We start from the raw sequence: 15,251 nt of genomic DNA, 5'->3' as shown, positions 1-15,251 counted from the left end.
TCAGTTGTTTAACAGCATCCATGTAGCTCTATAGAACTAAAAAAGAAAATGGGAAGGATAAACTGAAAAATAACAGCCAGGATAGGATAGGAAATGTAGTCGATTCACCTTTTTTCTTTTTAATGATCTCTCTTTCTAGGTACCAGTTGACGTCTATGGTGGTGGACACAGAAGCTGGTCCCCATAAGAACCGTACAGTCTTGTTCCTGGGTTCAACCCGTGGGACCATTCTCAAGTTCCTAATGATTCCCAGTGGAGATTCTGTCTCTCATAGCAGCGTCTTTCTGGAGGAGGTGGAGGGATTCAACCCAGATAAGTGAGTATGAGGCAGGATATCTTTGTCCTTGGCATATATCGAGTCACTGTAACTGCTTCTGGCTGATAACTGCAGAGCAGCAGTGCTTTTCACCCAATAACTTTCATCATTTATACTTAATTAAATATCAGATTTTCTACATTTCTGAAGTCCATCTCACAGTAAAAGCCTATTCTTTCATTCCTTTGACCCTATCTATCACAGGTATAGTCATATAGACTATAATTAAAGCAGTGCGGTGACATTTTTTTTTCTTAGCAGCAGTGACAGCAGTCTTAGCCGTGGTACTTTCACAATGCCAGCTCATTAAATTCGGTTGGGCTGAAGGATACTGGAACACAGCCTATCAATCACTCATGCAACAAACCAATAATCTCACTGTCCACGCATGTCAACTCAGCACCTGGTTAATCTGATTACTGTGACTGAAAACAACTCTGCCCACAGCAGTTACGTGTGAAAATGTAGCTGCAACAGGGAGTTGGTGACTAGAAAATGTTTTCAGCTGCCAAAACTTTTATTGCCTAGGTATCTAATATTCAACTGTTTGTTTATTTGTTTATTTAGGACAGACTTCAGGTGATCTGCAGGTTATTCAACCGATTAATCAGTTAAGTTTTAGTTGTCCCACAAAATGTTGGTGCATTGTGTAAAATGCCCAATATTATATGTTAATAAAAAAAACATTTTTTTTTGCACCTTAAAATTATTATTAAAAATAATAATGGAAATGGTTGACAGCAACAAATCATTCAGCCAAACGTATCAGGGATATTTGATGTTGTTTCGTTGCTGAACCAGTGATTTATAGGTACACTCACTGGCCACTTTATTAGGTACATCTTGCTGGTATCTGGGTGGATCTACTTTTGCCTTCACGGCTGCAGTAATTACTCGTGGCGTGGATTCAACATGGTGCCTGAGACATTCCTCAGAGATTTCAGTCCATACTGACATGATGGTATCACACGGTTGCTGCAGTTATGTTGGCTGCAGGTCCATGATGAGAATCTCAAAGTGGCAGGTGAGTGCATGTGCCAGTTCTGTTTTGGAAGCACCAAAAGAATCAAATTAACTATTGTTTCATGTCGACAGCAAAATTTGGCTGAGACCCTTTATATGATGGCAAGGGCACAGAGCTTTATTGTTAAGTGTTTACAGTGGGATGCAAAAGTTTGGGTAACCTTGTTAATAGTCGTTATTTTCCTGTATAAATCGTTGGTTGTTACAATAAAAAATGTCAGTTAAATATATCATATAGGAGACACACACAGTGATATTTGAGAAGTGAAATGAAGTTATTGGATTTACAGAAAGTGTGCAATAATTGTTTAAACAAAATCAGGCAGGTGCATAAATTTGGGCACTGTTGTCATTTTATTGATTTCAAAACCTTTAGAACTAATTATTGGAACTCAAATTGGCTTGGTAAGCTCAGTGACCCCTGACCTACATACACAGGTGAATCCAATAATGAGTATTTAAGGGGGGCAATTGTAAGTTTCCCTCCTCTTTTAATTTTCTCTGAAGAGTAGCAACATGGGGGTCTCAAAACAAATCTCAAATGACCTGAAGACAAAGATTGTTCACCATCATTGTTCAGGGGAAAGATACAGAAAGCTGTCTCAGAGATTTAAGCTGTCTGTTTCCACAGTTAGGAACATATTGAGAAAGGCTCAGTTCAAGTAAAGGCTCAAAGTGGCAGACCAAGAAAAATCTCGGATAGACAGAAGCGACGAATGGTGAGAACAGTCAGAGTCAACCGACAGACCAGCACCAAAGACCTACAACATCATCTTGCAGCAGATGGAGTCACTGTTCAACCATTCGGTGCACTTTACACAAGGAGATGCTGTATGTGAGAGTGATGCAGAGGAAGCCTTTTCTCCTCCCACAGCACAAACGGAGCCGCTTGAGGTTTGCTAAAGCACATTTGGACAAGCCAGCTTCATTCTTGAATAAGGTGCTGTGGACTGATGAAACTAAAATTGAGTTATTTGGGCATAACAAGGGGTGTTATGCATGGAGGGGGAAAAAACACGGCATTCCAAGAAAAACACCTGCTACCTACAGTAAAATATGGTGGTGGTTCCATCATGCTGTGGGGCTGTGTGGCCAGTGCAGGGACTGGGAATCTTGTCAAAGTTGAGGGACACATGAATTCCACTCGGTATCAGCAGATTCTGGAGACCAATGTCCAGGAATCCGTGACAAAGCTGAAGCTGCGCCGGGGCTGGATCTTTCAACAAGACAATGGCCCGAAACACTGCTCAAAATCCACTAAGGCATTCATGCAGAGGAACAAGTACAACGTTCTGGAACGGCCATCTCAGCCCAGACCTGAATATTATTGAAAATCTGTGGTGTGAGTTAAAGAGAGCTGTCCATGCTCGGAAGCCATCAAACCTGAATGAACTAGAGATGTTTTGTAAAGAGGAATGGTCCAAAATACCTTCAACCACAATCCAGACTCTCATTGGAACCTATAGGAAGTGTTTAGAGGCTGTAATTTCTGCAAAAGGCGGATCTACTAAATATTGATTTCATTTCTTTTTTTGTGGTGCCCAAATTTATGCACCTGTCTGATTTTATTTAAACAATTATTGCACATTTTCTGTAAATCCAATAAACTTCATTTCACTTCTCAAATAACACTGTGTGTGTCTCCTATATGATATTTTTAACTGACATTTTTATTGTAACAACCAACGATTTATACAGGAAAATAATGACTATAAACAAGGTTGCCCAAACTTTTGCATCCCACTGTATGTGAAGCCGAAAGAGGAGTGCAGAGGTGTTACATCTGACTTGACTTTCTGTCCCTGTGTCCAGATGTGGTGAGGACTCTCCTCAGGCCCGTCAGCTCCTGTCTCTGTCGCTGGACCGAACAAGCCACACTCTGCTGCTGGCCTTTCCCTCGTGCCTGGTCCGAGTCCCCACATCTCGCTGCCACCTTCACTCACGCTGCATGAAGTGAGTGGCACTTTCAGAGTATTTTCCTTTTCTTCAATCTTTCTTTGGCCAATAATTAGGTCACTTTAGCAGATGCCATATGCCAAGGCTTTATTTTCTGGCCAACTTTTATTTCTCCTCTGCTTTCTCATTTCCTGGTACTGCTATCATCCAATTAAAATGTGCAGTTCTATTTTTATTTTTTGCATGTTTGTATTTTGGATATGCACGTCACAGCTAGCTACTTTGGTTTAATATTTATTTTGAGAAAATTTGTTTTGCTAGCAAATGATATTTAAATTGACACAAGAGGCTGATTGACTGTGAAAACAAAGGAGGCACCTGTATTTTTTCTGTCTATATGAGGAAGGTGTTTTGAACACTGTGCCATGGACCTGATTTCCACAGCAGATAAATCACACTTAGATAGTGTGAACGAGCAACAATTTGATAGAATATGTGTGTCTGCGGCGTAGAAAAATGAATTCCTCTCAAGGATTTATTATCTCAGTGGTTGTCCGCATATTTCAAAACAGACACGTTTCACATTTGAGGATTTTAATGATGTTTAATGATGTTGTTTTGATTGTTTGCTTGTTGTGTGAGTAGAAGCTGTCTGGCCTCCAGGGATCCATACTGTGGCTGGACCAGAGGCAGCACTTGCTCCTTTCTAAGACCCGGTACACGGTGAGGACAACAAACATGCACACAACACTGAATGTTTACTGCCTCCAAATGAAGATGATCTAATTGCAAAATCAGTATGAGCTGCACAGGGTAATTGACCTAAATGGTCTCTCTCTCTCTCTCTATGTATGTATATTTATATATAGGTTAGCATGAATAAACCACCAGTCAGTCACACAACTGAAACTAGGTGATGCAACCATTAACACAAATTGAAGGGAAAACATGCAAATTCCACAGAAAGAGGCCCACAGCCCAGATTTGAACCCAAAATCTACTTCCTGTGAGACAGCAGTGCTAACCGCTGCCCCCACCTCCAAGTCTGGGCTGTCACCCCTAAGCAAGTTTGTGCCAATACACATGTTGATAAAGGAAAACCAGTGAACAGTTTGCTTTCCTTTCTAAATGTTTAATTTAATTTTGTTATTTCTTTGTAATGACCAGTAGACAGTGCTTATTTTTTATTATTTCTTACTAAAAATACAGGTGTCTGAATCAAATGCAGAACCTACAGACTGATGAAGTCTTTGAAACCCGTAATCAGAGGGACTCCATTGGCTTTATTACAGTATGGGGGTCATTTTGCCAACATAGTTTGGGTCCACTCCTCCGTTAGAGGGAAGGGACCCAGCAAATCAATCCGAAGTACGATTACCTTTATTATATGGTGAAACATTTCTATCCTGATGTCAGTGACCACTTCCAGCGTAACAATGTCTCAATCCATAGGGTAACCAGGGTCACCGAACAGTTTGATGATGATGAAGATTGTATGCCTGACCTAAATCAATATCTATAGGACATACTGTTAGGCAGCAGCCTCCACCGTCATAATCAAAACACTAAGTTAGGGAGCATCTTTTGGGAGAATGATGGTCTTCTCTAGTAGAATCAATACCAAGAGACATCAAAGCTGTTCTGACAGCATATGGAGGTCCAACACTGCTATTAGGACACGTTACGACCCCCCTCCCCCTCTCCCCTCTTTTTCCACCAGCTTGTAAATCACAACACATGCTCCCCACCCTTTGATCCTCTGAAGGGTGGAAAAGAAAAAGAAAGAAAATCCATAAAGGGATCAAAAATGTCATAACACCGAATCTTAGATCCATATGTGCAATATCAGTTTTTATTGATCACCACTAACAAACATCATCATTCACATACAACTTTCTGCACAAAAGTGAGCATGAAAAGGGTCAGATTTTCATTGATTAGCTGTAAATGATTTATTTGTGAAGTCGGGCATCAAAATTCATTCAATGCGCTCTTCCATGAGTATTCATGTGTCTATATAACAATTAAGGAAACATGTTTCCTGCTGTGTGCTGTCTTTATTAAAAATAAATCTCTGATTATTTTGTCTGTGATCTCTCTGTCTCGTAGACTCCCTTTTCAGCAAGATGTGGAGTATGGAAACACCACCTCCCACCTCGGAGACTGTGATGGTAGGTTGCAGCACTATGACATGGATGCTGCTGGCTGTGTGCAGTGGAGTGAGGACAGGCTCCACCTAGTGGCTCAATTGCTCATTACACCTGCCTATTTGTCACTGAACATTATGTTCTGATAGTACCAAGTGAGGGAGTACAGACAGTCATTTCTGGAATTAAGTTAATTTTAATTATCAAGGATGTAACATGATTTACTCCGCAGCTCAGCAAGATCCATTCAGCATGGCAACTGAATACTTTAGTATGTTTGTGAGAGCTGGAAGAAGAAGAAGTGAGATTCTGGTTTCGGTCTCACTTCCTTCAGGTCAAAACATATTCCAGAGTGACATTTTAATTAGGGAGGATGTGAAAGTTGTGAAAGTTGTGCAGCTGTGTGTAGACAATACTGGAAATGCACTATCATTCAGCATATGAGGTTTTGTTTTGTCATATATCTGATAGCGAGGAATGGGTTCGGCTGGTACGCGAGCAGGAAATGGCTGAGCATAATGTCACTACATCCCGCTTCTGTTGAGAGGCTCAGATGTCACTGCAGCAGTACCACAGAGCCCCTCTTTGAACCGTGCTTTGAAATCCACAGAGTCAGTGGAAAACACCAAAAAAAGGCATTTCCTCTACAGTATTTTTTTTTTACGAGGTGTTCCTTTTGCTGTAGCCCAGATTCAGCATCATAAAATCCATTTAGCTGGTTCGGAATTTCCAACAAAACAACAGAAAAGGGATACGCAGCACATTCCAAGCCCTCACCATACTCATTTGTCTTGAAATAACATATGACAACAGATAGCACTGGAAGTCAGTGATACCCAGCTGCACATCTGTCAGACTGTAATCCAAGCGGTGAAAGCGTCGGAGAGGCTGAGCCAGAGACAGGCATGGAGTGCTGTGTCTGCAGATGGGAGCTATTAGAGCTGGGTGGAAACACTGAGGTAAGGCCTTGCTGCAAAGGGGCAACTCTCTGGCCAGGCAGCAGGATGGAAAGTGTGAGGAGAGGGAGAAAGGGAGCTGCTGTGGTCTTAGCTGTGCTGATGACAAGTGCAGGCCTCTCTGAAACAGAGCTCGTGGAGCCTCAAGGCCAAACTGGAGAGAAGTTACTCTGAAACATAATCATCACAGAAAGAAAATCCTATAATGCTGCAGATGATGATCACCACTTAGGAGTGTATTGTAGTTTTTGATCTATCGTGATACGAGAGACGGGAAGGTGCTAAGTAACAGAATAGGACTATATGTAATAATAATCATTTTAAACTACAGCCTCCGGTCACACATTGAGACAGGACGGTCATTGGAGAGTTCTACTAAATGTCATCTTTGTAACTGTGTCTTTTAATCTTCAGGAATTCTCCAACAGAGTTTGCTCATTGAACCGGAGAGCCTGGTCTCGCTCAACCTGCTTGTGGCATCTGCAGTCTCTGCATTCACCATAGGGGCGGCGCTCTCGGGCCTTGCTGTGTGTTGGATCATGGCCCACAAGCCTGCTAACCGTCGCCATGGCACCACTTCCCAGGCCTCCATCCAGCGGCGTGAAAGAGGCCTGCTGAGTAGCGGCGGAGGGATGGAAGGCTCTGTGTTGAGCGTGACACGGCAGGGAGGAGGGGAGCGCCCCTGCTCTCAGGGCGGGGAGACCTTGTTTGTCATGCCCAATGGCTGGGTGAAGTCAGGAGAGCTAGACCCCGGTTTCCTGCCCACTCCGGAGCACACACCCCAGCAGAAACGCAGAGGCCTGCGGCTGTCCGACTCCAACTCTGGAGGGTGGGACACAAGTCAGACCTACCTCGGGGGAGGTTCTGTAGGTCTGGGTTCACCCTGTCGCATGCCCCCCTCTGTTTACCTGACCACCAGACTCTTCCAGCAAGGCGGAGGTGGAAGACACAGCGGCGACAGCCGAGGGAATGACACGCCACGCCAGCACTATGTCTGTCTGAGCAAGCAAGAAAAAGCGAAGGGGACGCCCAAAGCCCCCCTCAGGAAGTCTGCAGTAGAATATGTTTACCCCATGACCCCCCAGGACTCACCTGAGCGTCGGAGGGTGGTCTCAGCACCCAGCGCACCAATGGAGTACAGCGAGCCACTGCCTTTGCGTTGGCCAGCCCAGGAAGGATACATCCTCAGCAGCCACGGGATGGTTCCCGTCCCCCTGCCTCCCCCATCAATGCCCGCTCCCAGCAGCCAAGCTTATGTGTCCCAGCAACACACCCCCGGGCTGAGCAGGGCTCTCCTGAGAGGGGCCCTGGAGCGAGGGGAGCTGGGTGAGCTGGTGGATCTCAGCCAGCTGATGAGTAAGAAGAACTGCAGTGACAGGACTCAGGCTGGCCAGTGACTGTGGAGGAAACCAATTCTGTTTCCAGGGCTCTTTGTTTTGTTTACATAAATGTCCTTACTCTTTATTCTGCCTGTCACTCTCTCCCTTCTCTTTTCCCCACATCTTTATTTCATTGTCATTTCGGCCCACTGCCCCACTCCATAATCTTCTCTGTCAGTCTCTCAGGCAACCCTTCTTTCACCCCGTGATGAGCCTCTCCTTATGACTGGCTACTGGGTCTGCCGCTCATATCCTGGCTCACATTAATTGGTCAGATGGACTGAGGTTGTTGCTGTGTCTGCATTGCAGAGTTGCCTCCCTCTCCTGATCTTAGTAGCAGCAGGGAGAGAGAGAGAGAATAGAGGGGAGCAAAGAAGATGGAAAGAGAGCAGAAGGGGGGGAGCAGAGAGGACGAGGATGAAAATGGACGTGGCACTTAGATACTGCGTTCACTGTGCAGATTGACTGCAGAGCCAGTCGAATGCTCCTGCAATAGTGGGATGCTTTTCCCTTCATGGATAGCATTAACAAGACTGCTAGCCATCTGTTCCCCACTGCAATACCTGTTGGTGTGATTGCCAACTGGGTACTTGAAGTGAAATTGGAAATTCTGAACATCTTTAAAGTATCTGAAGCTCCAGGTGAAAAAAAATGGCCATTCTCTCAAGACAGATATTAAACCTATAAGTCCTTCAGTTTTTTCCCCACTCTTTCTCCTTGCTGCACACATACAAGTACATGTATTTGTACAGGTGGGTATTTAGTATTCTGTGTATACGAAGGAGCATGACTTGTGTGCCAGATGCCTCTAACCTGTCTCGTGGGGATATGGGACCATAACTCACGTCTTTGGAGTGCAGGGCGCAGGACTGGAACGTCAGCACTATTCCTGCCAAATGCATGCTCTCTGTAATGACGGCATCTCAGCTGTCCATCGCTCAATTCGTTTCTTCCTTCCACTCTATGTACTCTTTAACAACCAATAATTCCACAAGGACATCAGGTGGGATTGCACCACAGCACTGGACTGACAGAAAAATCACAAACGACAGAAAGGCAGGAGGCGTTTTGGAGAATATAATGTACAAGAACTGCAGTGTAAGAACACCTTGTCCTTCACTGTCACCTTATGGTTTTTTCTGCTTACACACACACACACACACACATACACACACACACACACATTCATTCATTCATTAGGTCTGCATTATAGAACGCAGTCCAGTTTTACGGGGCAAGATTTCCCCTTAGGCTCACAGTGGGTCAAGGTCCCACAGATGTAGTACAGAGCACAGTGGCAGTTACAGTGGGGATGATTGAAACCTCTGGCTCATCTTAGAGGCAATAGGGGTGAGGGGAAATGTTCTCAGCTGGCAAATGGGACTATATATTCAGCCCATCAAAGTGTCCGCGGTGCCACGAAATGGTCGGCCTTTAGATCAACACAACACGGTTTAAACGTGTTGCAGCAGTAAAACAGAGACCAGATAAAGAGGGCAGATGGAAAAAAGGAAAGAAAAACACGATCATATGAAGGTGCAAGAACTAAAACTACTGTGGGAAACAATGAGAATCTGTTACAGCTGACTGGGTGACTTGACGGTCAACCCTCCGGTCTACTAGACGACAAATGAATGCTGGTTTGCGCTGAATCCGAAGCGAGCAGCAATATATGGTTTATATGTACATAGTAAACTTTAATTTAGGTGAGACCATAATGTTAGACAAACAGTAACTTAGAAAAAATATAGACAGGCATCAGCTTGGAAACAAAAATATGCATTTTACTGTCTCATTATAAGAGTAACGTGGAAAATTCTCACAGTGACCTGCTCCAAGATGGAAATGTCCACGACACTACGCATCGCCGGTGTCTTTTTTTTCTTTTCTTTACTTCAGTGTGCCAAACCCAAGTGAAGAATGATTTACTGATGCCTGATTAATGAAGCAAAAAAAAAAAAGAGTGGGAGAAACTTTAAAAGTGCCATGAAAACATAATTTAAGTCAGCAGTGCACCTTCCTCACGTACTGTGGTGTTGAAGAACTCACTTATTGCAGTATACTTCTTATAATTCTGCCTTTGACGTAACGCGATGAATGTTTCTTCTTTTTTTCATTGAGATGCCGACTTGTACTGTTGTTAAAATACACTTTTTTCAGCTCTCTTCACGTGACGCTCCTGATGCTGAATGTTAAAAACACTATTTGAGGGTCTGTTTGTAAATTACTTCTACTTAAAGGGACGGTTCACCTCTCAAATGAAATGTATGTATTCTTCCTCTGGTCTGCTTTGCTTTATTTTATTTTATCCATAGTGTGAGTTGCTCCTTTAGAGACATCACCTGTAGAAGTACTTGTCCGCTCTTGAATATAATGGAAAGAGATGACGATTTCCTTGTGCTTTTCAAAAATAAAAATAAAAACTCAGCAGTTATGTCCCTTTCCACAAATCGTGGTGCAGTTGCTCAAAAAAAAAAAAACCGGAAAAACAACAAAGCTTGCTGTAAGCAGTTTGTCATTGGAACTATTTTCTCCGTAACGTTTAATCATTGGTGAGAAGGAGCCTGACGCTCCTTTCTGCATATTGACATATGTGGCTGATGTAGTTTGGTTCCTCCATGAAACTGCCTACATCAAGGTTTGTGGGCTGTTTTTTTTTATTTTTTTTATCCAAGTAACACTTTTTGTAGAAATATTGCAGCTGAATCTTTCAAATGTAGTGTTTCAGCACTTTGTGCACCACAAGGCAACTGCAATGTGCTTCCATTATATTCAAGAGAAGGCTGACGTTTCTACAGCTGATGTATCTCCAACGCGTTTTAGATCTATAGAAAGCAAGCAGACCGGAAAAAAAAACCCCGATCTTAGGTTTAATACACCACGCCATATACTGTACATATGTAAGCATACATTACATACTCTGTCATGCCCTTTATGATCAACACTATTAATGTTTTCGCTGATGCCGTGACATGAACTGAATAGCAGATATCTAACAATAATAATAATGTTTTATAAGTAGTTCATAAGCAAACCCTCAAATGGACTGAAGTGCATTGAGGGAACACTGTGTAGCTCATTTCCTGATTATGGACGTTTCGTTGTGTAGTCTGTAGTCTGGTGATTGTCTGTCTGTCATCGTCAACCAACTGCCATACTGGAGGATCTTGAAAACCGCTCGTCAGCATCCCGAGTGAATGAATGTAATCACTTCTTTTGTTTGGCACCATTACAATGTGCAGAAATAAGGAAAAGCACAAACTGTGTGGGGGTTTCTTTCATTTTCTTTCTAAAAGGGAGCTGTTCTGTATAACATTTGTGAATAATGTAAATAACCATCCTGAATGTATTGTGTACCTGTGTGGTTTCAGGGATGGGGGTGTGGAAATTGGGAGGGGAGGGGGGATCCGTGCTCTTCTAAGGCAGCACGGTTGCTGAAGTGCGAGGCTATTTTTTCGGTGACGATACTGTGAATAAGACGTATGTACAGTATTTACGTGACTATTGGCTGAACGCAGACTTCAGCAGTTTCCTTCCTGTCGTTAGAGTAGAGTCGCAGGCCTGACCTCAGTCTGAGCTGAGCCGTCTCATTTGACTGATGCCTGCCAAGTTTTGCAGTCGCTAAGCCACTGCTGATATAATAATCATCAATCTTTGGAGTACTGCTATTAAATGGCATTATATAATTGACTGCTAATGTTGTCGCGTGTGGTTTTGAATGCACTCATTAAAATAAATGCATGTCATTATGCACGTGCCCACGCACACAGTGCACACACAAATGCACAGTCACTAATGCAGCATGATTGCTTCACTGCCGTCTAGAGTGATGTTTATATCATTATCGCAGTTTATTTTCCTTAAATGAGACATATTTGTCTCGAGACTGGCAGCTTTAGGCTTCAGAGCAGACAGATTCAGAGCAGAGGAAGTGGAAAATCTTTCAAGCATGTGCTTTTCTTGCCACTAGAGGGAGCTGGACACTGGCCTGCATTCATGTGCTCCTGGGTTTCACACAGGAAGGAGTGAAGGACACAAGCTCCCATGGGTCCCCTTCTGTTAAGTGCACATTGTCTGTCTGTGCTGCTATACGCCTGAGACAAACTGATGTTTTGATGAGAGGTGTGTAGCAAAGCTGGCAAAGCAAAGCCTTTGTTATCTCCTTTCCTGTTTTGCTATGAACATCACGCAGACAGCACTGAAGACATAATGGGGTTTTAAAAAAATACAGATATTTATAGCTCAAGACAAATATAAAACATACATAACACATATTAACTAAGACTTAATACAGCAATTTATTGAGTCAGTCCAAGCCAGGTGTTAAAGACAACTGATGTATACCAATGAGTCACTGGGAAATAAACACAGATTAAAAAAAAAAGAAAAAAAAAGAAATCCATTCTCTTCCACTTATCCAATTCAGGTTTACAGGGGTTGATGCCATTTACCATATGAGCTACCTGGACAGGCCAACAACCTGTCACAGGCCTAAAAGAGAAACAGACAACACTTATGGGCAATTTAAATCACCATAGACTAGAAGGAAGGAAGCCAGAGTACCCACAGACAACATGCAAACTCCACACAGACAGTTGATTCAAACCCAGGACCTACTTGCTTTGCGTCAACACTACTAATCTTGCTGTGCAACTAATACAAATTTCCATAGCTAACCAGGAATATTTGTGTACTTCATAGACTATAAAATTGCCTCTGCGAAAAAGGAATCATATGTCACAATACATAAAAAAGAACAAATCACAAAAAGCAGTCAAATATTTCTTTTAATGTAATAAGTCAATCAGCTGCTTCATTGCTAAGTAACTCAAAGGGAACCAATGTTTTAAAAGTCAAAAAATGTCTTGAGAGAAGCAGCAAGAGACATTTTTAAAATGGTCAAAAAGTAGCAGCGGTATTCCAACTTTTTGTGAAAACCAAATGTATCAAGTTGATTCCTGTGATTCTCACAGTGTACCACAGCTTCTTCACTTTAATTCTCAGAGATTTCAGGTACTTGTCTTCAGCAAATGTCAATCAGAGCAGGCGAAATTTACAAGAAAGCCCCTTCATGCATTGTGGTGCCATCAGTGTGGAGAATGGGATGCCTCCCAGCATGCCTACATGTGCAGTAAATGTGAGTTTTACATTAATATTCTTTAATGTAAATCACTTATATTTGGTTTTGTTAAGCATTGGTAGGCATGGTAATCAGCTTTTGCTGTTGCAGACTACAAACTGTTCGTGGCAACCAAGGGAACAGTCAGATATATCTAAGCTGTCAGAAAAAATCATCCATACGAGTCACAGATTATTCACTTAAATTATGCATGAGGGATGGATGTTTTTGACAGATTTCTAAAGTATTTGTCTTTTCTTGTTTTTATGACAGGTGGTCTATTAGATTTTCTTAAAAATGTGTGTGGAGATGACAAAACAGCACCTAAATGAAATACATTTAAGTTAGCATACATCTTGTTGTCTGATATCAGTCACTGAAAAAACATTTAAGTTAAACAGCAGTTCTGACTCATTGTGGTCATTTGACCTGTATTTTTGCCCATGTGTTCAACATATTTATCAAGTTTAACTTTTGACTTCAAATATAACTGAACTTTAACGGTATTTTTGCCTCTTTAAATAACACACTCAAATGCTGCCTTAAGAGTTACGTGCTTTTGAATAAAAGCCCTTCAATAAAAAACAATAGCTGATGGAATCGAAACAGCAATTTGTGCCAGCAATCCATTCAGACCAGAGTAAATACTTGTGCACAGTAGTGCTTTTGCATATCCAGTCTTCCTGTGGCTCGTCAAAGAGGTCAGCAACGAAGGCGATATGGATCGGCGTGTAACAGACGACAAACACAATCATATTGGCTGTGACTATGCCAACAATGTTTTTCTTCTCCTCTGACTTGTCGGCCTCCTTTAAAAACATACGGATGATCCGAGTGGAGCAGAAAACGACGATCAGGAGTGGGATGAGAAAACCTATAAATATCACTGACGTGATACTCCATGTACGATGTGGAATATTTTTACATCGTTCAAAACATGTCCAGAGTTTTTCAGGATAGTTGTCCTTGCGGACTATAATGCATGCTGTTATCACAACTACCCAAATGACCAAACACACTGCAAAAGCTATCTGTTTCTTCCGTCTCCACGATCTGGCACGCAGTGGGAATCTTATACTCAGGTAGCGTTGGACACTGATGGCTGCTGTTGTGAAGATGCTGGCATACATGTTGATATAATGTACGTACATAAGAAAGGTACAAAAGTAAGTTACAGGCAGGCAGGAGAAGGCATCGTAAATCCTGAAGCTCAGGAAAAGGATGAGGGAAAAATCTGCAATGTTCAGGTTCAACATATAGATGTGGGTGTCTGTCCACGAGCGCCGTACGGTAATGAAGGCATACAGAGCAGCAGCATTTATCAGGAAACCCAGAAGAAACAAAGTTGCATAACCCAGACCCTGAAGATAATCCACTGTGCAATTCGTGGAACAGTTGGTGGTAATGTTGCAAACGGTCTCATTTGCAGACATATTGTTCAGTATCTGTGGCCCTGCGTTAGAATCAAACAGAGTAATACGTTAATTACTTGCCTAGATAAGTGAGCAAATCAGTCATAATAACTCTTCAGGGAATATTTTCATGACATATGTACATTAATGTGTACAATGCTGCCTTGGAGTAACTGTTAACGCTGTGCTTTTTAGCACAAAATGTCCTCACGTGTGACTGTATCTACCCTGGAGTTCAGCAAGTGTGGGAAACAGTGAAGTGATTAGAAGAAGTGAAAACGTAGAAGGCACTCCCTTGATTTTGCTTAGAGTTGCTACAGTCATGTGCTCTGCATATGTACTCAAAAATATTAACGCAGCAGTTAACAAGTTACATCATTATTTGAAAACAACTGTCTGGTAAGACTAAATATAAATACCTTGCAATATAAATTTCAGTGAAATGGTCGTAAATAAATAAAATCAGATGTAAGATTATTCAAAATCTTCCCCTTTTTAAACAGTGAAACAAGTGTATAAACTATCAAGCAGGCAATACATAACAAAGACAACTATTGCACACCAAGAACTACAGGACTGCCTCACAATATTGTGTTCAACAGAACAAAAAAATGAAATTAAGTCTGCCTTTTCAACTAATCATTTCCAAACATGCAACACGAGCTTCTGCCTTTCTTCTTCATCCCCAAGAGGGAAACTCAATTCACAGCCAAGTGACATCAGCCAGTAAAGTATCAGCTAAGAAAAACTGTGAAAAACAGAAACTGTAACAAAGTAACGTGTCTGACTTCCTGATAGCGTTGAAATTTGTCAAAACTAGAAGAAAAATCTGATAAACTTTGAGTTCCTGATTAAAGTCAACCATCAGAAAGCAAAACTCACCGGCTGAGATGCACTCTTCTTCATAAAGCTTGCTGAAGTGATTTATCGTACTGCTGCACCAGCATGTTTCCGTGTGAGTAGCAAACGCCCGGAATTCAAATCTGCTGTTAGGTTGCCTCAT

General features: G+C 42.1%; 2 protein-coding genes across 2 annotated transcripts in view; one reads left to right on the top strand and one right to left on the bottom strand.

The window, feature by feature from the left end:
• The window catches only part of LOC146497913 (semaphorin-6B-like), a 40,087-nt gene extending 28,678 nt beyond the window's left edge, over positions 1-11,409 (top strand). The window contains exons 13-17 of the mRNA XM_085142025.1: positions 140-316; positions 3,152-3,292; positions 3,881-3,958; positions 5,345-5,406; positions 6,753-11,409. Coding sequence (XP_084998151.1) covers positions 140-316; positions 3,152-3,292; positions 3,881-3,958; positions 5,345-5,406; positions 6,753-7,735 — 1,441 coding nt within the window. The 3' untranslated portion in view covers positions 7,736-11,409. The remainder of the gene's footprint in view (positions 1-139; positions 317-3,151; positions 3,293-3,880; positions 3,959-5,344; positions 5,407-6,752) is intronic.
• On the bottom strand, positions 11,074-15,251 carry LOC146497912 (G-protein coupled receptor 35). Its single transcript, XM_085142028.1, has 2 exons — positions 15,131-15,251; positions 11,074-14,289 (listed from the first exon to the last, which is right to left on the bottom strand). The coding sequence occupies exons 1-2, from the start codon at positions 15,249-15,251 to the stop codon at positions 13,379-13,381; spliced, it is 1,032 nt and encodes a 343-aa protein (XP_084998154.1). The 3' UTR covers positions 11,074-13,378.

The sequence above is a fragment of the Neolamprologus multifasciatus genome, chromosome 18, assembly GCF_963576455.1.
Source record: "Neolamprologus multifasciatus chromosome 18, fNeoMul1.2, whole genome shotgun sequence".
Classification (NCBI taxonomy): domain Eukaryota; kingdom Metazoa; phylum Chordata; class Actinopteri; order Cichliformes; family Cichlidae; genus Neolamprologus; species Neolamprologus multifasciatus.
The sequence above is the reverse complement of the archived record's forward strand: the minus strand, read 5'-3'. Positions and strand labels throughout refer to the sequence as shown.